Source organism: Panthera uncia, assembly GCF_023721935.1.
Source record: "Panthera uncia isolate 11264 chromosome B2 unlocalized genomic scaffold, Puncia_PCG_1.0 HiC_scaffold_24, whole genome shotgun sequence".
Classification (NCBI taxonomy): domain Eukaryota; kingdom Metazoa; phylum Chordata; class Mammalia; order Carnivora; family Felidae; genus Panthera; species Panthera uncia.
The window spans coordinates 15,905,162-15,929,613 of NW_026057580.1; the positions used below are offsets into that span (position 1 = coordinate 15,905,162).

At 38.0% G+C, this 24,452-nt stretch overlaps 1 protein-coding gene across 1 annotated transcript in view; it reads right to left on the bottom strand.

The window, feature by feature from the left end:
- Positions 1-3,339: 3,339 nt before the first annotated feature.
- Positions 3,340-24,452, bottom strand: part of PTCHD4 (patched domain containing 4) — a 179,300-nt gene continuing 158,187 nt past the window's right edge. The window contains exon 3 of the mRNA XM_049653776.1: positions 3,340-5,159. Coding sequence (XP_049509733.1) covers positions 3,526-5,159 — 1,634 coding nt within the window. The 3' untranslated portion in view covers positions 3,340-3,525. The remainder of the gene's footprint in view (positions 5,160-24,452) is intronic.

Genomic DNA, 24,452 nt, shown 5'->3' on the forward strand with positions numbered 1-24,452 from the left:
ACACCTTTCATTTAAAATATTATGCATGGTCTAGGTTAACCAAATCTCTTTCTGCAATTTAGGTGAGCACCTCTTTGGAGCTTATTAACCATCATGGGGAGTGGAGTTCTTACAGGACTTTCTGATTCAAATTTATAATCTGTTGGAAGAAAATAAATCCACATTGCAGTTTAAATTCAGAAAAGGTGTGTTCTTTCCTTCTTTCTTTTCTTTCTTTCTTTCTTTCTTTCTACAAACTTTAAAATCTCTTGTTTTAAGAGAAAACCATATTTCAGCAAAGTACAATATTCTACATATATGACATATTTCCCACGGGTTCTTTTCTTCCAGGGTTGATGAGTCATCTTTTAGCAGTAGATGGGTTCCCAATTTGAACGCCATGAGTATTTCACAAATGGACAAAAACAGTGGGAGTAAACTAGAAAAACTTGAGAGTTACATATAAGCTATTGAAAAAGGCAGAGGTTGGGCATTACCTACAAATCATGATCTCATATGTTAGGATGTATCTTGGCATTGAGGAATCGGAATATTTGAAAATATCTGTCGCACAGTGAGGTTGGGAGGTCAGATGATGCTCAGTTAGATTCTTTATGGGCTTAAATTACTTCCTAGGACTGAGCTAGGGCATTTTGGATGGTATATTAACTCTTCCAGAACAAGAAATTCCATTTCAATAAATTATTGCTACAGTTCATTAATGAATACCATGGTATCCTGGAAAAGATAACGACCCTTCCAAAATCCAACCCTTCTTGTCAGTTGAGCAATGAGAAATTCACATTTATTTTACTCACTGTGATCCTTGAAGACATAACCTAAAAAAGAACTGTTTTCCTCCATCCACATAGAGACTATCTAGACGCAGGTAGGATATTGGAATTGTCCTGGTGGTTTGGCAATAGATGCCAAACTGTCCTCACATGCATTTGGCAACCGGCATGCTTCATTCGTTCTTTAGAAATCAGACTGCCGATCTTCATATATGGAATATGGAATTGTCTAAGGTAATCAAGAAAAAAAAATGACCCAAATAGGCAAGCTTTTTAAAAATTGGTAAATGAATGGAGAATGGCACACCTTGGGCAAACAATGGAGTAATAGTTAATGGGATGTCTCGGTTGATTATTTCCCATCTTTTGAAAGGGATGTAAAACAAATATTCACAAAGGGTGAGTAAACTATGGCAGAAGAATCCCCCTCCTTTCCCTCAAAGCCTAACTCTTCAGAGACTTCTACTTCAGATATGAGATCATGGTCTACAGGTCTACTAGTATCAAATACCAGTTCATCCCAGCAGAGCTGTTCAGGAGGCAAAAGGCTAGGGTTATCTGTGACGTGAATTTCACAAAGAATAGGAGAACAATAGCTGTGTATGTTTATGTCAATTACTTTGCATACTTGATCTACTGCTATTGTGCCCACATGAACACAAGTGAGAAGACACGAATCATTTCTAATAGAAAGAAACTCAGTAACCTCAAGGTAGGACAAAACAAACTTCACGTAATAAAATAAAATTTCGTTAAATGGTTTTCATTTTAGAGACAGTGCTTCTTTCCCTTAATATCCTGGGAAACTCCTTATCTGGAAAAGTATACTTGTTTTATTGTTTTGTTACTTCATTAATCTATCAACTTCATTTCCAGACTGCAACCAGAATGGAATGGTTTGTATCTCTTTTCTGAACTTAACTGAGTCCAAGAGGTGTTTTTTTTTTCTTTTCTTTTTTTTTTCCTTTTTGTTTCCAGATTTTAGTATTTGAAATTCAATTAAAATATACAACTGAAGTTGGTGGGAAACAGTAGCTCTTTTCCAGGTAAAAGAGCTTACTAAATGTTTTTATCATCACTGGACATTTGTTCAGTCCTACCTGAAAATTAATTTATTTTACTGGTTGGCATGGGAAAAGGCATTTTCTAGGAATTTTCTGTGACAGGAAGCACAGCATTAATCCAAGTAAGCACCCAACAGACTAAGTGTATCTGCTGGGGAGCAGTTTTAAACGTTAACTCAATGAAAACATTTACCTCGGTACTTGTTCTGAGAGAGAATTCAGCAGCAGTTACAGTTAACATGACCCGTGGAGAGCTACGAACACCCCAGGGGGTGGGCCAGCTGAGGAGCACTTTCCAGGGAACAAGAACAATGATATTGCAAGAAGCTACAAAACGATATTGCGGTAGTTATAGTGATCACTACTATAGTGATCGTGGCCTGGGTCAATGTTCCAAATATTAATGCAAGGAGCACACTAGACTTTATAGGATTAGAATATTTTCCTTACACTAAGAACCAGTTGATGGCGCATGATGAGTGGTGATGATCCATTTACTCTGTTTCGTTCTACGACATTTCTTAGTTAGATCTCCTTTTTCCTATGTTAATTATCTATATTCCATGGCAGTATATATTCGTCATCTAAAATGAGAACACTGTACCTATGGTATACCTCAACGGTCTCACACACACGCACACAGACACGCACACACACGTGTACCCTATACATACATGTATGGACAGTATGTGTAAAATGTTCATTTGCAGTGGGTAAGCTCTCTGAAAGCAGCCAAACCAGCCTTCCTGAGTATAGCGAACCATTAGACCTCAATGAAAAGCCTTATCAACTATTTAGCTCCAACATGAAATTTTAACCCTTGTCCATGTGGTAATTGGTTTAAATGCCTTTTGTGTGTGTATGTTTTCTTTTTTCTTTTTGATTTTATTTTTTTCTGAAGTCATCCAAAGCAAGAATCTCCAAGATTGACATGATATGTAGAATCTAATGGACTGACATCTCTCTTTATTTCGCTTATCACACAGTTGTATAATACTCTTTCTGCTGAAACACTTGAGTTGTTTTGAGTTGCCATCAATGTATCTGTATTTGGCTAAGGCAGGTTTGACTTTCTAGAGAAAGTCCAGCCCATCTGCAAATGGACAGCTTCTTCTACACAAACATCAATGTTCACTAAAGACAAATCTAAGTATATGTATATATGGTATATATACATATATATGTACACGTAAAATGGATTGGGAAGTCCTTTGGTTTAGACGGGATTAAATATGTACTTCCCAAGTGCATAGGTTTCCTTTGACCAACCTGTTCAAAACACAAATAAGAAAAACGCCATGGCAATTTTGACATTTACTGTCTTTTCCCCTATTTAGAGGCCCCCTTTCTACTCCTCTCCATCTTTCTTAAGCATTTTATTTTTAAAAGCAGTGAGATCTTTTGGCCTTCCAACGCTTCATTCATTCGTCCATTCCTTGGAAGAGCTCTAAGATCACATCCCCAAACTTATCTTTAGTGGAGAACAAGGTTGTAAAGAACATTTCCCTCTTCTTTGATTCTCTCTTCCCCCCAGGAAGTGGACACCTTGATGTGTCATGAACAATTCACTCTTGATCTGACTTTCCTTGTTACCCCTGGCCAGCCCAAGCAGCTGAGGAGTGAGCTTTACTCTCCCTGCATCATTGTGCAATACTGGAAAAGAAAAATAATCCATTTGTCTACACCCTTCAGACTGTAGTGACATGATCAGGGTTCTCTTGAATCTCTATGCATTCAATTTCCTCTCTCTCCTTCCGTTTGGCGCGTTTCTTTTTCTTGTGGTGCTTTTTGGAAGGGGGGAAAAAGGTTAGGAACACGGGTAAGATAACAAAACAGTGCAGAAGTGTGCAACCCCCAGTGAGCAGCAAGCATTTGAACAGTGTGAAGGTCAGGTTTGAAGGCACAAATAGGAGGGGGACCAACCCAATAAGAAAAGAAGTAACATTTTGCAAAATGGCTGTCCCATGCTCTTGTAGGGAGCTTTTTATACATTGTGTTCGGGTGTGCTCAGTTGCTAGTACAAATGTGTAAAGCAGTGGTGCACAGTGGTCAATGGCAAAATTTAAAGTGTAGATAAGGCACAAGATAGAAATGCAATCCATGTCGACGTTCCATAGCGTCATTAAGCCCAGAACGCCCAGCTCAATTGAGGTGACACTAAGAATGAGCCAGAAGTTTCCCAGAGGGTGGATCACTAGGAAAAAAGTCAGGATTAACACCAGGAGGACACCAAAGCCTGCAATCAGAACAGGCACCGTGACAGACAAGCCATAATGATCCGTGAACACAAAGGAGGGGTTGAACACGATGAATCGGATGCTCTTTGACAGGGACAGGGGCCTCAATTTTTCCAACACTTCTATGACTTCCTTCTGCTTGTCTCTGCTAGTCCTGGCCACCAGATACAAGCGAGAAGCGATAATATTGTTTTCATCCCCTGCTTTGGAGAAGATGATATCGTTTCGAAAATGCTGGAATTCTGGCTTTTTTAAAAACGAACTTTGTAGGACACTGATAAAGTCACTCTTGTTACTGGCACTGATGTTGCTAACTTTCAGGAACTGGTAATACTGCTCCACCCAGGACACTGCAGTGAACCCACTACAGAGCCTCCTCAGATCCTCCTGGACGCTGCTGTTCCAGTACTCCAGCGGCTCGTAGATGTAGAATCCTATCACTGGGCTGTAGTTGCTGAAATATTTCTGCTGAACCATGGCGTAGGAAACACTCGGAGAATCACTGGCTAGTAGATTGATGATGTTGGCCCTGTCGCTGATCTGCAAGCACCCCATGAAGGAGAAGGAGGCATAAATGAGATAGAGGATGACGACAAACGGCTTCACGTAGATATTGGTAATCCATTCGTTGTAATGTTCGCGTAGGAAGTGCTGAATAAAATGGTGCTGGTAGGGGTTCGTCTCATGATGGGATGTCTGTTGATGCCCGTCACTCATCACTGTCTGGAACCACACAGGTTTGCGGTCCAGGTATTCCGCGGAGGGGATCTTACAGCAAAAGATGCTGTGGTAGCGGTTTTGCTCTAGTTGGCCCGCGAAGACCAGACAGGAGCCAAAGAATGAGAAAATGTAGAAGTAGTTCAACAGAATGGAGACACACATGTTCTGACAGAAGACCTTCACAGCCTCTATGTTTGTGAATGGGCTGGCACCCATGCCAAAGGTAATGAAGTACAAGGAGCTGGTCATGGTATAGGTGACCATCACATCAGAATAGGCATCTGCAACCCTGTCTTTGAAGGGTAAATTCTCTCTTGTTCTGCGCCATCCGGACAGAAGCTCAAACACTCCTTTAGTTCCATGACCTAGTTTTTTTTTAGAAAAGAGAAAGAATCATTGTTTTTATTTCCTCCTATGGCTCAAGTGAGCTCTTTATAGACTATCTATGCTAAGCAGCACTTTATACTCTAATCTTCAAAATGCTATGATCCTCATATCAGGGTCTCAAAATCTGAGTTACGCAACAGGATATAGTTAGTCTGGGTGTCTATTTTAGCGAAGTCCAAGTTAATTGGTGTTCTGGATAAAATTAAACATGTACTGTCTGTCTTATTAATTTTACAAGTCGTAAGTATAATTGACATTATTATGTGATTCCCACCCCCACGCCCCCGCCCCAGACACATGCTGTCTCCCTAAGTGGATCATAAGTTGTAAATGGCAGGGACTGTTATTCATACATCTTCAAATGCCCCACTTCAATTGACTGCTCGATCAGTTGATGTATTGACTGACAGTCCCTAACCTCCATTTTAAGCTGACTTATGGGCTGATTTAGGAAATTATAAGATGATTTTAAACACTTAAAAATCACTTAAAATTGATTTTGCAATGTTTAATAATCTGCTTGGTGGCCAGATGGCTTAGAAACCAATTCCTATAGATTTGATTAATTAACATTGAGTGTGAATTGAAAAAATCCACCAGGTCACATAAAAGACAGGGGAAGACCTTCAGAGCAAGAGATCATAGCAAGTATTTCCTTTGGGTTCCTCACAGAGCTTTTATTCACACAGTATGAACGCTGACTAGCATTTACTTCCTTAAAGTGGATGTGGAATGCTTCTTTTTAATCAGCTTCTGTGCATTCTTTAGTAGGCGTAAATAAGCAAAAGCTTTATTCCACAAATATTACTTGAGCACCTGCTATGTACCAGATACTGTTCGATATTGAATTGCCACCACCCTCTCCGCTCCCCACCTTGCCTGCTTCTTCACCCACCCCAGGCATTTAAGAGCTCTGAAGATACCACCACTTGCTTCCTTACCAGCCAAAGCAGAAAACAGCTGGGAAAGCAAAGGGACTATGCTATACCTTCAATTTCCCTCTTTTTCACTTCCCTGAATTAGCTCTGTCAATTACCATCCACAATGCATCAATTGGTAACTTTCTGACTGAGAGAAAATCTTCATGCATCACTCTTGCCCTTGTAGGCAAAGAAATACTACACACAAACCTTTTCTATGAATGGATACAAGCTGTGCTTGGGCTCTTCTCCAAGAAATCCATTAGAGGAGGATGTAGCTTAAAGGCACAAAATGACCTAGTTCAAGAAAACTTGGAAAATGGACTTTGTGGGACACCTAGATATTGGAGCAACTCACTTAGCAATGCTTTAACAAACATAATGGCTGAGGTCTTACTATAACCACTGATCCTGTGTTGTTGATAGAGTTGCTAATTGGTGTACATAATTTTCCCCTTCTTTATTACTTTTATTTGGGACTACAATGGGCACGATTAAAAACCATTTCTCAGCCTACCTTTCAACTCGAGGTGGTTCATATGATGTATTTCTGGATAATATAACTGATAGTCACCTAAGGATGCTTATTAGAAAACCAGAGGCTTTGCTGTAAATGGTATCATGGAGCCACCAGTAAGAGCCACAGTCTACCATCGTTTCTAATTATCTTTATTTTTATTTTTTTGCATTTATTTATTTTTGAGAGAGCACTAGTTGGGGAGGGGCAGAGAGAGAGAGAGAGAGAGAGAATCCAAAGCAGGCTCCAGGCTCTGAGCCATCAGCACAGAGCCCGACGTGGGGCTCGAACACAAAAACTGTGAGATCATGACTTGAGCTGAAGTCGGACGCTCAACCGACTGAGCCACCCAGGCGCCCCTCTAATTATCTTTAAAGAGAACCCAATCTCTGCTTATCTAAGCCACTGTAAGTAAGGTTATCATATACAGTTGAACTTTTTCCTAACCAACAAAGCTTTGTAGGTGAGTTAACATTTACTTAAACCTCTTTTATGAGGAGCTAAGAATTCTTGCTTTATAGTTAATTTGACTCTAGTATTTACAGGTTTAAATATATATATATATATATATATATTTAAATATATATAATCAAATTATATATCAAATTGATTATATATAATCAATTATATATATATTAAATATATATAATCAAATTATAATTTGATTAAAAAAATTGGTTCATCTCTTTTGGGAGTTTTTAAGATTAATTATTAATTGTTACTGCATCGGGGTTGTTCTTATCCTAAATATAAATCTATTGATTCTCCAAAGTTCTCTCTTCTGGGTCTCCAGTCAGAAAAGATAAATTTATCCTAGCAAATAGAAAAGATTAGGCAAATTGCATTTATGTATAAGGTAAGTTTTTGTTGTTGTTGTTGTTTTGGAGGCAGTGATCTATTACTTATTACATTTAATTACTAGCTCAACATGTATGTGCATTGCATTAGGTCTAATAATTCTTTAATTTTTTAAAAATGTTTATTTTTGAGAGAGAGTGAGAGAGACAGACAGACGGAGTGTGAGTAGGGGAGGGGCAGAGAGAGAGGGAGACACAGAATCTGAAGCAGGCTCCAGGCTCTGGGCTCTAGGCTCTGAGCTGTCAGCACAGAGCCCGGCGTGGGGCTCAAACCCATGAACCATAAGATCACGACCTGAGCTGAAGTCAGATGCTTAACCGACTGAGCCACCCAGGAGTCCCAAGTCTAATACTTCTTAACATCATTAATTCTTCATTTCTATCTTCTGCAAGACTCCTTGACAAAACAGAATACCGGATCTTTCATTCCCTTGACAAAAACATAATATTAGAATATTAGCTGAAGTAATTAAAAGAATTCTTTTAATTAGAGCACTTCTCTTCTGAAATGAGGACTCTTGCTATCTTTGTAGTTATAAGGGGGAGAAGGCTACATGGGGCTACAGCTAAATTTGGCTTTCCTTTACTAATGGTCACTTTTGTGAATATTAGGTACACTATGTAGGCCAGATTGTTGCTTTATATAGTACAAAGGTCTGTACGTGTGGGAAGATGATGCTAAACTATATTAGGTTAACTAACCACTTTAAGTGTGATAAAGTGAAAACTGAAAACATAATTTCCAAACTTTGTTTGGAGAGGACATTTTATCCCATTCATAGGTTTGGATATTTTACAGACTATTCCTACGGATAGGAATCATTTGATTCTCACCATAATCTGGCCATTTCCTTGCTGGTCTAATCTATGACCTGCTTCAGCTAGGGTAGTCTTTCTTCTCACCATGAACCTGCCCATGATCGGTCTTAAGTTCTTAGTTTTATTCATGCTTTTTTTTCTCTGTCTTGCAATACCTTCTCCTTATCGCTGGTCATATGGACGTTTTGTCCATCAATCTGTTAAGTGTCAGCTCAGTTCTCTTCTTTGCCAGGAATTCATCTCTGACAATTCCAGACATATTGATTTTTTTTCTGTTCCTTAAAGTCTTACTGCACTAATTAGTTACTCATTTTGGCACAAAACCATGTGCTGTTCTGCTCTGGAACAAAATGGTTTTCCTAGGATATGTTCTATTTCTTTGGTTAGAGTGCAAATTCTTCAAGGTCAGGGAATACATTTTATGCTTCGCAGAACAATCTGGCAGAGTTATAGATGCCCAGAAGATGCCCACTAATCTCTTATTGAATTAAATCAATTCTTGATTCTAGATGGGTCATAAAAATGTATCTTTTCATTACTTATTCTAAGATTTATTATGCATCTTTATATCTATATTGTGTCCAGAAGTATACACTTTTCATTCAATTCAACCCAATATGTATTTATTTTGACTTGTTACACATGAGTACCTATACTAGTCAATATATAAAACATAAAGGTAAACAAGAAACACACTATTTTCCAATATCTGTCAGACCAGAAGGTCATTTTCACTTGGGTAATTCTGAGACAGAGATTATAGATATGAATTTTACAAGCTGTCCTGTAGGATGCTCAGAAGAATTTCCTGACCTCTACTAACTAGATGTCAGCAGCACACTTCACAATTGTGAGAACAAAATATGTCTCCAGACATTGCCAAATGCTGACTGGGGGACAAAATTGCACCCAACTGAGAATTACTGGTGTAATTAAAAAAAAAAAAAAGTACACACACACACACATATGTATTTTAATCACCTTTTCCTGATTGTAAAAACAGGACATACTTCCATCAAAAAAATTGGGAAAGATGGAAAAAATAATGGTTCAAAGTTATTTTATACTCCTGCAACACAGATAATTGCTGTTAACAATTTTGCATATTTCTGCCAGTTTTGTATGTATACAAGTATGTATTAAACTTATCCATCCATCTATCCATCCATCCATCCATCTATCCATCTATCTATCCATCCATCCATCCATCCAGATTGGTAACTACTTAATTATCTAACAGAACAGGGCTCCTGTAAAGAGAAATTAGAATTTGGGATTACTCTTGTCGCTATCCAGTTGTCCTGTCAACTGTGGGAAGCCTGTTTCCAAACCTCTGCAGTATTTTCTCTCTTGGTTTCTTACTTTTGACTTTGGGTTCCATTCTGAGGCTAAAACCATTTTTTGAACATCTACTCACTTGAAAGAAGCCCAGCTATTTCCCATAGCTTTTTAAAAGTGTATATTCACTAGTTTTCCACACTTACCAAGGGTCCTATTGCAATTCAGACAAGATACCTGAAATTAAAGAAAGTGACCTACCATCACAGATGATGATGATAGTGTGGCTTGCCCCACTGGACCATGACCTGAACTAATTCTATCGTATTTCCTTTTGGTGCCTTAGTCCTGACAGTTTGTTGTTTCTCTCCCATTCCTGCACAAATCCTTAATCTCCACCTAAGGCCTCTGCTTTATGAACCACTCCATTCGAGTTGCTGACTGGTGACAGACATAGACGTGAGCCGTTAATTGGATTGTAAAGAATAACCGGAATTCTTTCTAAGCGGAGATGAATGCTATGGACTGTGAAAACACACCTGGTTCTTTCTGAGGGATCAGGGAAAGCTCCAAAAGTTTCTGACACATAGAGGATGATGCAGTCTAGACTGATGGAATGACATGAATTCAGGCACAAATGCCTGTAAATCAAGAGGAGGTGGTTGTGGTTTTAATATTAGCTTGTTGGTATAGCCGGTTATGCCATTGCTGGAACAATGCATTTACTATTTCAGGAGATGACTGCCAAACTTTGATCATGATTTCCTTCAATTATTAGCATATGTTTGCAAACTATATTACAATACCATAATAAGCGGCTCGACTGGGATAACTAAGCTTTCTCTTGGCAAAGTTTCATGAAAAAACAGAGAACTCTTAAAAATGCTTTGGACAGAGCTGGAACCAGGAGGACAATTCAAGGAGGGCAATGAAATAAAAGATTTGGGTGTATGTGTGTATATTGAATACTCCAAAAGTCTTCAGCAATGTTGTTGGAGACCTCTTTCCAAATGAAAGCAAAGCCTTGTGCAATAACAAGTGAAACTTACATGACACCTGGCTAAAACAAAATCTGGATATTGAACCGGCGTTTGATTAGTATTAGGAATATTACTCTATTTAACAATAATTTAACAATTTCTCCTATTTACAATGGATAAATATGACAAAAAAATGAAGATTATGTGGATTCTTCTTTTGGTCATGGTATTGTAGGTCAGCCAGAGAGAAAATTTTGAATGGTTAAAATTTAAGAACATACACTTTTGTTACCAAACAAAACTGATTTCAGTCATAAATGAGCTGAACAATATTCAGAATGGGTTGTAATTCCCTTGAGCCTGAAGTAATCACTTTACAGACAACTAAACAGGACTTCTAAAGTAAGACAGATGTTCTCTGAGAACAGATTCCTTCCCACATTTAACAACATTTCTCTAAACTCTTGTATTCCAGTGTAAATTTCCATACTGTGATTGTACCTACAGTGACTTAGGAAAACTCTGGTGACAGGGCTAGGCCTAAAATGACTTCCTTCCAAGGAAGTATTGTTCATCAGTAAATGCAATGCAAATTTGACAGTTTCCATGTCAATCCCAAACCCAATCTCTCCCCAAACCAGAATTCCAAAGAAAATACTTTTAACAAGGATCAAATCTAATCAGAACTAATTGTAACTGATTCAATTAGTACTCCCTACTGGGCTTTTCTTGATATATTACTTTAATAAGCACCATCTGTGGGCTTCTAATTCTTTCTAATCAGCTGAATTAGAATTCTCTTCATTTGCCTCGAGGAGATGTACTAGTGGGCCTCCCTTTATACTTGAATATGTCAAGCCTTCTGCAGGTCATGAGAGCTTGATATCTCTGGTTTCAGCAACATAAGAAATAAGGCAAAAATAATATTCCTTCTTATGATCTGCTCCAGAGAAATCTTTTTATTTCTTTAATCTCATTTATTTATTTCTTTAATCTCATTTACTTCTGCTTTGGTTGGCTATGCTTTCAGTAACTGTGTTTGTGGAAATCACCCTTAAGCTCAGGTGGAAAAGCGTATTTTGATTTTCTACTGGGCTCTCAGGCTAGGTGACTTCCCAATACTAATCAAATGAATAAATAATGAATGAAAAAAATAAAATCCAGCCAACTGAGCCAGTAAAGCAGCTAACAGCAGCAACAACAGCAACAGCAACAACAATAACAACTCCACCACCACCCCCACCACCACAAAATCTGGATATTGAATCAGCATTTTTAGTTACCATTCACCTGTTCAGCATTATATGGGATACTCATCCATTGTTCCTTCTGTTTAGTTGGCTGTTCCCGCTTATATTTTAAAGATACCACTCAAACATGATCTCATCTCTAATACCTTCTGCTTGCCCTCTTCATCCCTAACTCACATGCTTAGTAGCCTCTCTGCATTCCAACACATATGGTAATGTCAACTAATAAAATTATCCATCGGTGTGCCTGGTTTTTTTATGTAAGTCTGTAAGGCCCTCACTGTCTAGGGTAGGCACTGTCTTTTCCATTTTTGTATTTCAATTATTTGACACTAATTGGCGCTCAATAAATGTTTGTGAAATTGAATTGGCCATGATCTGTGTCTAGTCTTAAAGATATTCTTAAGGGGCGCCTGGGTGGCTCAGCCAATTAAGCATCTGACTCAGTCTCAGGTCATGAGTTCGAGCCCTGCGTCGGGCTCTGTGTTGACAGCTCAGAGCCTGGAGTCTGCTTTGGATACTGTGTCTCCCTCTCTGTCCCTCCCCAACTCACACTCTGTCTCTGCCTCTCTCTAAAGATAGATAAACATTAAAAAAGATATATTTTTAAGTGTGCTTGCAGTGATTATTACTAAGAACTCTATATTTAGCATAAGTGTCTGTGAAATAGAAATTCCCTCATTTTACTGAGAAGGGCACTTGAGTGTTACCTTGGTGGTGATTCTATGGCAGAGGCAATGATAGGTATCAGTGACGTTCAATTGCAAAGTAGCATGTAATTCATTAATTTGACTGGTTCAGCGTTACAAATGTCTGAGAAATGGAATATCAAATTGAAAAGCTTGTTCTAAATTGTTATTTGGCAGGGTAGAAATGATTTTGTAAAGTATTCCTGCTCCCTAAGAGATGGATTTTTTTTAGACATTTTCTAATCCTCATAATCTCTCACCTGGAGGTGGTGATCAGTGTGTATTTTAGACTGACTACTTTTAATCAATGTTCATCAGAATAAACAGGTGATTATCAAGCTCTATACACAAAGGATGGCCAGGGCTCTTGCCTTTTGATACCTATATAGCCTAAAAGACATAGAGTAGGATGTTATTTAACAGGAATTTTCTTTTTTTAAAAAAATGTTTAGTTATTTATTTATTTTGGGAGACAGAGATAGAAAGTGGGCAGGGGAGGGGCAGAGAGAAAGGGAGACAGAGAATCCCAAGTAGGCTCTGCACTGCCAGCCTGGATCCTGATGTGGGCCTTCAATGGTCAAACCAGGAGATCATGACCTGAACTGAAATCAAGAGTCAGAGGCTTAACAGGTTGACCCAACCAGGTGCCCCTCAACAGGAATTTTCTTTTTTCTTTTCGTTTCTTTTTTTTTTTTAATATGAAATCTATTGTCATATTGGTTTCCATACAACACCCGGTGCTCGTCCCAACAGGTGCAAGCTGCTGTTGCCAGGGGCATATTTGATCGTTTTACCTGAAACTTGTGATGGTGTCGTGCAATGGGGGTGGGTCTAGCTTCATATTACTGTTACCCAGGAAGTGACTTCTCTTGAAATGTCCCCATCCCCGTACAGAAGGAAATAGGCTAAAACGCATGGTAAAGAGGCACCATATTGCAATGAAAAGAGGAATTAGAAGGAATCTGAACAGCCACTCTTAGCACTTAGTAGGAGGTTAGAGGATTTTATTAGGTTCCTAAGAGAAAAAAAATGGAATTTAGTAACAGATTCTTACTGTATGTTTTTTCAGAGCTGTTGTGTATTTTATACATATCCTAATGTATAGAAAAGGGCATATAGTCTCACTCCAGAGTTGCATTCCATCATTTTTGCTAATTTATTTTGTAGTTCTACATAAAGTTGAGTGTAAAGAATCTAATAAGTGTGTGTGTGTGTGTGTGTGTGTGTCCTCACATACACATGTGAGTATATGTAGATCTCAATATACATATGAGAGAGAGAGAGAAAGAAGGGGAAGGAAATAGCAATAGAGATAGGGAATGGGATTGTTTCAAAACCTGGTGACTATTGCAGCTAAAGTTTTAATACTCAGAGGGGGTAAAACTAGGTAGACAATGTGGTTACTAGCACATCCCCAGAGTTAGATTGATTGAGTTCAAATCTCAGGACCCTTTCTTCCTAGCTCTGTGACCTTGGGCAGGTTGTTTTTTTAAACCGCTCTACATTTCAGTTTCCTCATCTATAATTAGATAACAATGGGGGCTACATCATAGGATTGTTATCAGTTTCAGATAAGTTAACATATGCACTTGGCACACGGTAAGTGCTCTATTGAATGGAAAAATTTGGTGCTGGCAACAGCAGGTTGTTTGCATCAAGAACATTCCAAATCATTTGCCGTGGAATGCCACCTTCTGAATGCAGCTTGGTTTTTGCTATCTTTACCACTACAGCTGAGTTGGCTTTTGGGGGGGGGGATCCCCAGTGCTCTCTTTTCAGCTTTTCTTGCTGTGGCGCCTCCAGTGCTGCCAGAAGATGAAGCAATCCTGCAGAGCCAGTGTGCATACGATGGCTTGCTTTCTCGTCCTCTCCCTCTTTCTGGTATTCCCATTCAGGGGAAAAAAGACTACAAGCAAGCTATTTGTTTTTTCTCAAAGCTTTCCATGTCTTTCAAGTTCTATGAAATGAAGATACATTGCTTTTGAGAAAGAGAAAAGCAGCTGTCAAGTTGGCCTTGGGTGTTGCCAGGCCCTGGTCTGGCACCCACAGCTAGGCTTAGCGTTGACCACAGACAGTCTGGCAGAATTGCATCAGATAAGACCAGTCTGACTGAGATGGATTGAGATAAAACAAGACCACCTCATGATTATGACCGAATATAAGCAAAACATAAAAACAAAAACAAAAAACCGCCATAAAATGGACCAAACACCTTCTAATGTCAAGAATGGTAGGAGTGATTGCTGTTTCTTTGCCAATCACAGTTTAGTCTTCATCTCCTGGTCTTTAGTCTGGTCTTCTTGCTTTCTAGGTGTCAGTATTATTAAGATAACTGATCATAGAATTATCCTCTTTTCTTGATAGTGACCAACCGTGCTGTCTTGAACCCTCTTCCAAATCACCTAACACATGCAAAAATCATATAAGTCCATTCTAATACCTTATTCCTGAATTGTTCCACAGTCCTCAATGGTATGTGTTCTTTCTCAATGTAATGAGTCGGTTAATCCAAATTTCTTCATTTATAGTAGTATTCCTGGTGGTCCTTGACTGGGGGGGCATTGACATATTATGAATAGGTGTTTTTGGAAAACAAAATAAGTTAAAGCTTTTGTTGTTGACTTTAAGTTGATTTCTTTGAGTTTAGGAGTTAGAGCAGGAGTACTGAGTCAGAGTTAAGCCCTGGAGGATTTGAATTTCCAAATCAAGGGATGGCTTCCTGATGGAAGAAATATTTTGGTTGTGTTCTCAGTGAAAAAAGAATGCCAGTTGGGTATATAAATGGGAAGATGTTCTGAGGAAGATAACACAGATATTAATAGGAAAAGCGAGGAGCAAGCAGTCATGTGATACTAAGAAATCATTGTTTTAAGCAAAGAAGAGCAATTAATGGAAGAATGAGTGTTCAGGCTGAAAATCTTAAAATTGTTAAAAGAAGTGAGTTTGCAGTTTAGAAACTAAACACAAGCACATGCTTAAAAAGTCAAGACTTAGACTAAGGAATCATATGGAAGAAAATAATAAATACAAGAACTTGTAAGAATGAATGAAAATTAAGATATAGTGTTTATTGAGCGAAAGATATTTAAAGAACAAAAATTAGTTAGAAGAATTAATTCATTCATTTGGAGGACATTTCCTGAGTGCCTCCCATTAGGAAAATATGGTCAAATGTCATCTTTCTGAAGTTTAATAACTCCCATTTGTCCCACTTGAAAACCATATCACATCCATATGTCTGAATTTATTATTTCATTAATTATAAGCTTTGGGGATCTTCTATCCTATAAAGAGTAAAAGTGGTGATAAATTAGGATTTCTGTAACATCAAGATCTGGAGAATGATTTCAAAATGCCTGATTCAATCATTGGGAAACATGTTTGAAATAGAAGTAATCTTACTTAGCAAACCTAAATTACGCATAGCTTTAGTTCCTAATAAATATCACTCAAAAGAAATCTTCAAAGTAGTAGCATGAATTCTTGAAAGAAGTGTAATGCTTCAAAGGGCAAGTTTTCTGGGAGCATCCTTGAGTGTTTTGTGACTTTTTTTTTTTTTTTTTTTACCAATGAAGATGAAATAAAATATCCCATGTGTTGGAATTTCTCTCTGAACAGAGTGGCTCAAAGCCAGTGGAAACTCAATTAACCAGAAAGCCCAGAAATTGGATCATTTGAATAGCCATTAAATTAATCAACCAGAACTTCCTTTTTGATTCAACTTTTATTGGTTGATTAACTTTATTGGAGAAAATCTTTCTAAAATGCATTAGACTTGTATTACTCTTCCGTGTTCTGTCCTAAAGGAAGAAAGGAGGGAAGGAAGGAAGGAAGGAAGGAAGGAAAGAAGGAAGTTGGAAAGAAAACAGTATGTGTAGCAATTAAAAGGATGTACTCTAGAGTAACACATTTTGGTTCCAGTTCTGGCTCTATCACTGTGTGATGTGTGATGTGGAGAGAATCAATTAGTTTAACCTCTACGTGTCTCATTTTCCTAGTCTAGAAAATGGGGATAAAAATGGCACCTATTTTAAGGGGCAAATAAGAAGATTAAATGAAATAGTAGCTATAATGTGCTTACAGCAGTGCCTGACACACAGGAAGCACTCAGTGAGTTAGCTGTTGTTATTTATTGAATAATACTCCACAGGATCATCATTTTATTATGCACAAAAAATCAGGAGGCAGTATGGCATATTGGTTAAAGCATTACATGTTGTGTGGGTTTGAGCTTCCTCACTACCATCAACTAGATGTATGACCTTGAGCAAATTAACTCCATGGCTGGATTTGGCAATCTCTAAAATCAAAAGCATAACAGTAGCTGCTTCAAAGGATTGTTATGTTAAAGGAAAAATAGACCCATGGAACCCTTAGTACAAATATCTGGCACACAATTTGTGCTCCCACAAATGTTAGCTATTATTGAAGAGTATTATGTAGTTGTAGAAGTGTGGGAGTTTGGATGAATGTGTACCAGGTTTAGAGAAAAGTTTAAAAGTTCTCTTCTCTGATTTTTATTTTGAAACTTGCCTCTTTTTTTTTGTCCTTAGAAGTTAATTGTGGAAAAGCACTGATTAATAAAGGGTTTTCGTTAACTAGATTCAACTGATTGTGGCATTCCTTGCGTGAGTGTTCTTATTCAAGGTTGCTAATAGAGTTGCTCTCATTTAGCAGGAGGGAAGCTGAAAGGGAGCTTTCCAGACACTGTGTGTTTCTGACTCACAGAGGGAACCCCAGTCATTTCCAGAAGGAGAACACAGCAGAGCTGCTGGACAGATGGCTGAGTTCCATCAGTCCAGAGAGCAAAGAGACCATTTGCAGAAGGCCCTATAAATGACAGAGCTGATATTATTTGAATGTATCCCTGATGAATACAGCCTTCCTTTTCAGCTGAGATGGAAGTTTTCTAGTACTTTCTAGTACTTTCTCCACTTTTAGTGGTCCACAGCTTAGCTTGGCTTTGTCATAGCATGAATTTATAAATAAGAGTTACATCTTTTCTGCTTCTTATAACAATTTCTTGTTAGGTGTTAATTCTCAAAGGCAGGGGATAGAGGACCGTGGGTCATGTGGATAGTAGCCTGGCAGAGGGGGTCCTGAGTACAGGCTTTTGTGTTCATGCACAGCTTCAAACTTCAGCAGTGTTATTCCCTAACTGGATACCTCCATGGGTACTCTCCATGTTGGTTTTCTCAGATGCAGAGCAGAGAATGTAAGCCTGACAGTGTTGCTGAGAATAACAAATAACAAATAATAACAAATAAGGTAACCCACATAAAATGTTTACCACAGTCCCTGGCACGTATCAAACACTCAGTAAATATTAGCATCACTTTTTGCTTATGGGTAAGGGCTCGTGTGGGGCTTAGGCTTTTTGTGTTCGTTGTTCACTACAGCACATGGCTGTTTCATTCTTGAAGTTATCAATAGAAATGACAGTTAGTCATGATAACACGGCAGGCCACTAAACATAGCTTCAGTGAATGAAAATTGTAGGAAACACTTATTGCCTCTTGTGATAAATCTTACTCCTTTCCATCTTGATAATCCCTATGGACTTTGTCCAGCCCATTTCCATTAGGCAAAGATTCATCAAGAAACAATCATGAGAAGAACATCTGTTCTTCATGAGAAACAGATGAAAACTCACCCAGATTGCTATGACTATAAAACAGCTACCTGGACTCTTGGGGAAGGTTGAGTTTTGGCCATGTGACCGTTAGAAAGTTTAGGGAGATAATCTGAAGGTTTTGAGCTCTTTGAGGTATATGAAAACTCTAGGGCTATTCTAGCATTTATAAAAAAAAAAACAAAACAACCCAAGCAGGCCCACATTATTTATTTCCAGACCATTTTCACTTATAATTGACTGACAACAATTCAGGGCCCAGAAATAGTACGTAAAGAGCTGATGAAAGAATATCAGCAGCTTGCAAAATGTATTATCTCTGTGACACCTTCTGAGATTTCTCAAGGGGTAGACTCTATTAACGCCGGTAGGGAATCTTCAATAAAATAGCACAGCTCTCAAAGAAATTGATCAACTAATCAACAGATATCGAGGAAGGACCTACCATATTCAAGTTGTGGTGCTACACGACAGCACACTTAGCTTTACTCTGATGAGTGTACTCTTTCTACATACCCAACAAGTGAACATCCTGTCCAGATACTTTTTGAAATTTGGAAAGTTCCTCCATATTTAGAGTCGATGCTAGTCACCCCCAAATTTCCAAAGTCTGCTACTAATTGTATACTTTGGAACATATGGCAGTTATTCTGCCACATACCCAATAATTCAAATATTGGAGACAATAGCATGGAACCTTCCGTCTTCTCCAGGCCAATCATCCCATTACTTTGACTCTTCCTCTGATGACATCTGCAGAGGAATCAATTTGAAGAACTGTGTAGCAGTAAAAGTGCCTTGAAACCAAGGACCATGTCTTCATTTTTGTTTGTCCCTCGGTACCTAGCAGTGTCGTAAATGCAGCAAGTACTTAAAGAATATTTTTTGAGTCTTGTGTTGTTAAAGTTTTGTAGCTAAACATGCGAAGTTCAAAAGCAGGCTGAAGCATTACAGGGAGTGGCAGATGGTAAGTCCTGTGATCATCTCTTAATTACAGTTCGGGAACACAGCAGAGGGATTGATATCTACATGTTGTCAATTATTACACGCATTCCATCTTCTGTACTGTAGTGGGTGATGACATTCTAGTAAGTTGATGGCAAGGGTGATTTTTGTAACAGATGTGGTCAAGTCAATATTGTACAAAGCCTGTTTTCACCAACTATGGAGGTGCTCAAAGGCAAGATCTATTTCTGTCTCATGAGGCAGAGTATCCTAGGAATGCTTCTTGGATCGGTTTACAAGATCGGCAAATAGCTAATACATGTAAAAACAAAACAAAACTACAAAAGACAGATTTTCCATACTAGCTCACCATGCAGCATGGCAGGCCTAATTTGTCAGTGGAGTTGCTTGACACTTTAGATTTATACTAGGAAAAGGAAGTTAAGCTTCATGCAAATCTACAAGTGGAAATTATTTCTGTATTCAACTTAAGGAGTTAGTCTTCTATGAAAATAGAAATGCTTCTGGGAAGATTTACCTTGTAAACATAGTGGTTCTTCATTCTTTTGGCTGAATGAGTTTGTCATATCCTTTCCTAAAACAGATATGTGTTGACAGAATAGGCTGGGTACAAAGGAAGGAGCCACTGATGAGCAGATGTGCACAAAGGGGATCCTGAAGAATATCACTGTATATGAATCCCACGAACCCTTCATTTAATCATTAGGAAATGGAGTTTCCGAAGAATCCATGATATACAGCATTTACAAAGTGATTTTGGTAGTCAGGGCCAGAATCTAAATCTTTAGCCTCTCACCCCAGTGTGAGTAAACTGATCTCGAGAGCAGTGACTGTGTTCTTTGGTTCTTTGGTTCTTATGTAACCATTTCCCAAGCACTACTTGGCACTTAGTAAATATTTATTAAAAAACTGAGGACTCAGTGGGTACCTCTGATCTTCTAAGATTTCTGGTGTTCTAGTGTGTTGGGGAAGGGATACTTACACTTCATGTTTCCAAGAAGAGGTAACTACCATCCATTCTAATTTGGATAGCGCTGGAGAGAGTACTTGTATTAATAAGTGAGTAAGGAGGGTCAGAACTTGTCCTCAGCTTTGTCATTCCCTACTTTTCATGTTCCCATGCATAAGTGGCTTCCATCCAATATCATTTGGATAGTGCTGAATAGTATATTCCATTTCTTCCTTTTATGCTTTAATCATTCCTTCAGGTACTGGGAATAGCTGATCTGATGGTTGGAGCCTGATGATAATGTACCAGTAGGTTGGCTGCTATTCCTCTAAAAGAAGAAATAAGCTGAACCCTATTTCTCTACCCTGCACTACTTATATTAATGAATGAGTAAGGAGGGTGAGGGCTTGTCCTCAGTTTCTCTTTCCATGTGGAAGCACTCCTGGCCCTGTTGTTCTAATGGGAGGCCATCTCTTAATGTTGGTCTCCAGTACCCTCTTCTGACAGCAACTGGATTTGTGAGGAAAACCACAGTCTTCCATGCAATTGGCTGCTAAGGAAATCTTAATGGGGGTGCCTTAAAGACCTAATTCTCCTTATAGGAAGGAGAGGGGAAATCTAGATTTAGGATTCGTTAGGCAGAGATCCCCACATTAGACTCTGGTACAATATAAGGTCTCCATTCTTTGGAGACTTTGGGAAATACCATCCCTCCATTTATAAGGATGAAAATTTGACTCTTGTTAGGCTCCTTGGGTATATATTCTCCACTGCATGGAACCCAGCAGTGGGGAAGGTTGATTGATTGAGATGACTGATTTCCACACATTACCTATGACATGATCACTGAAAGAATATATCTTTCATTTAATAGTCTGGTATTAGTTATACAGTAGGTATATCATAAACACTCATATCAAGGCTGCAGTTTTCTTTCTTATTTGTTATTTCATCCTTCCAAAATGGCATTTTATTTTCTAAGTTGCATTTTTATTTAATTTGTTTTTCTTTTAAGAATCATAGACTGAATGCAGAACAATTGTGAATTAAGCATAGGTTCTTTTTTTTTTGATGTTTATTTATTTTGACAGAGAGGCAGAAGACTCAAAGAGTAGGGGAGGGTCAGAAAGAGAGAGAGAGAGAGAGAGAGAGAGAGAGAGAGAATCTCAAGCAGGCTCTGTGCTGTCAGAGCAGAGACTGATATGAGGCTTGTTCTCACAAACCATGAGATAATGACCCGAGCTGAAATCAAGAGTCAGATGCTTAACCAACTGAGCCCCCAGGTGCCCCTAAATTGCATTGTAAACCATCATAACCCTGTAGCTAAAATTTTTGGTAAGTTACAGAATCTTTTTGGCTAATATTAATTTTTAAATATCTCCGTAAAGAGTATCATTCCCATTATTTGACCTGACCCCATGCTTTTCAACTATTTCCTCTATTCAGTAATTTGGCAAATCTGTAAAACATAGATTATGTCTAAGGAATTTTCCTCATTGAATAAGAATGGAAGCATGGGGGAAACATGGGGTTAACTTTACATTTAGCAGAAGAACTTCTCAACAGTAATGCTGGAGATTCAAGGTCAGTTCAATGTGCACATGGTACCACTCACATTTCTTTCCAATGGCTGTTTAAAAAAGAGTAAACACAAAGACCAGAGCGAAACAGCAATGAATTCATCAGCTTGCTTAGGATACCAAAGGCTTCTACCTTTTAACCCCATGTAGACATCCTTCCAGTTAAAAGCAAAGTCGCTTCAGGAAGGCATGCATCCCTTGCAAGAGGAAGGAGGGCATGCCGCTGAGGGGAAATAAAGAGAAGCAAAAACAAGGGAAGGAAGAAAGGAAAGAAGAGAAGAAATAGGGGGAACAGAAACAGGTTTCCTTTTTTGGTCCCTACTGGTACTGGGGCCATTGGACATCAGATTCTCCCTATTTCTCCAATAAGAGAGAAAAATCCCTGGAGAAAAATCCAGTGAAGGGTTTGTATGAATAAACAGAAATATTTCCTCCTAGATTTTTTTTTTTTTCTTTAGGAGAAGACTAGGAGTATCCATAAGTGGAAGAGTTTTTGCTCCTACAAGAGACAAGAGATTAAATCCTAAGACAAAACATCAAAGTAAATACAGGTCTAGAAGGGCCTCTCCCCCTTTATAGCAAGGCTATATAATACTATATATGACACAAATCATGGGATTGTCAAAGAGTTTCCTCCATGTAATATGCATAAATACTTTTTATTGCTTCTCTGTTGTTCTTATCAATTTACATATTTTGCCAACTTCCTGAAGCAATATCTGACATCTCTTTGCTCCTCAATACCTGAGCTTTCACTGTACTATGATCATTATAGGTACTTAGGGAACATTTTTGACAAACTTGATGAAGTACTTTTCCTGACTGCCACCAAATAGGACGTTATTTATGAAATGGCTGTGGAAACAATTGTAATCTATCATGCTCCATAAATGTAATGTAGGCATAAAAGTGTAAAGATACTAAAGATTTCTGAATTCAAATCCATCCTATTGGGTACAGAAAATTAGTCTGGGATCAAACATTTGCTGAAATAACTTTGCATGTTCTTCTAATGGGGTTTCCAAATTAAGTGGAAAAAAAAATGAAGGCGAACCCTCCTTGTAACAACCCTATTGAGATATGTTTCGTACAATCCACCCATTTAAAATATACAATTTAATGATTTTTTGTGTATTAAAGAGTTGAGCAACCATCACCACAATCAATTTTAGAGTTTTTCATCACCCCAAAAGAAACCCCACACCAGTTAGTGGTCACTCTCCATTCCCCATCTTTTCCCCCTAAACCCCTAGTCCTAGGCAACCACTAATCCACTTTCTGTCTCTATAGATTTGTCTATTTCATGTAAATGAAAACATATAATAATTTAGTCTTTTGCAACTGGATTCTTTTACTTAGCATAACGTTTGCAAGTTTCATTCATATCGTAGCATGTATCGGTACTTTATTCCCTTTTATGGCCAAATATCATCCCACTATATGGCTAAACCACATTTTATTTATCTCTTCATCAGTTGATGAATATCTGCTAATATGAGTCAAGCTGCTATGAACATTTGTGTGCCAGTTTTAGTGTGGGCACACGTTTTCGTTTCTCTTGAATGTATACCAACGAGTAGAATTGCTGGGTCATAATTCTATACTTAGCCTGTCAGGAATTATCAGACTCTTTTCCAAAGCAGAGACACCACTTTACATTTCCACCAGCAATGTATGAATGGTTCCAATCTCTTGCAACCTCATCAACATTTGTTATTTTGTTATTTGTTACTGTCTGACTTTTTTTATTTTGGCTATCCATGTGCTCATTGTGGTTTTGACCTGCCTTTCTCTAATGACAAATGATGTCAAGCATATTTCATGCTTTTTGGCCATTTGTTTATTTTCTTAGGATAAACATCTATTCAAATTCTTTGCTCACATTTTACTGGGTTATTTGTCTTTATTATTAAGTTATAATAGTTCTTTTCATATTCTGAATATATGTCAGATCAGATATGTGATTTGGAAATAATTTTCTCCCATTCTGTCAGCTGTCTTTTCACTTTCTTTGTGGTGTCTCTTGAAGCATGAAGTCTTTTAATTTTGAGAAAGTCCAATTTATCTTCTTTTTGTTGCTTTTGAAATCATTTCCAAGAAGACTGCTTAATCAAGGCCATCAGAAGTTACTCCTATGTTTGCTTCTAAGAGATTTATAGCTTTAGCTCTTTCATTTATGTCTGATCTATTTGAGTTAAATTTTACTTATATATAGTGTAAGGAAGAAGTCCAGCTTCACGGTTTTTCATGTGGATATCCAGTTGTTCTGGTATCATTGGTTGAAAAGACTGTTCTTGTCCCACTGGATTATCTGGGCACCTCTGTCAAAAGCCAAACCACCACAAATGTAAGAATTATCTCTTGAGTCTCAATTCTATTCCACTGATCGATTCGTCTGTCCTCATGCCAGTACCTCTGTGTCTTCATTACTGCTGTGTTATAGTCATTTTCCTGATCTACGAACATGGAATGCTTTTCTATTTATGTAGGTCTTTTAAAGTTTGTTTTCAACAGTGTTGAATAGTTTTCAGAGTACAATTTTGCACTTCAATTCCTAATTATTTTATTCTTTTTAATGTTATTATAAATGGCATTGTTATCTTAATTTAATTTTTGAATTGTTTATTGCCAGTATGTAGAGATAGATTTGATTTTTATATATTGATCTTGTATCCTGCAATCTTGCTTAACTCATTTATTAGTCCCAAACATTTTTTGGTGGATTCTTTACAATTTTATATGATGAAATCATCTTATCTCCAAATAAAGAAGTTTTGCTTCATCCTTTCAATATGAATGACTTTTATTTCCTTTTCTTGCCTAATTGTTCTTCC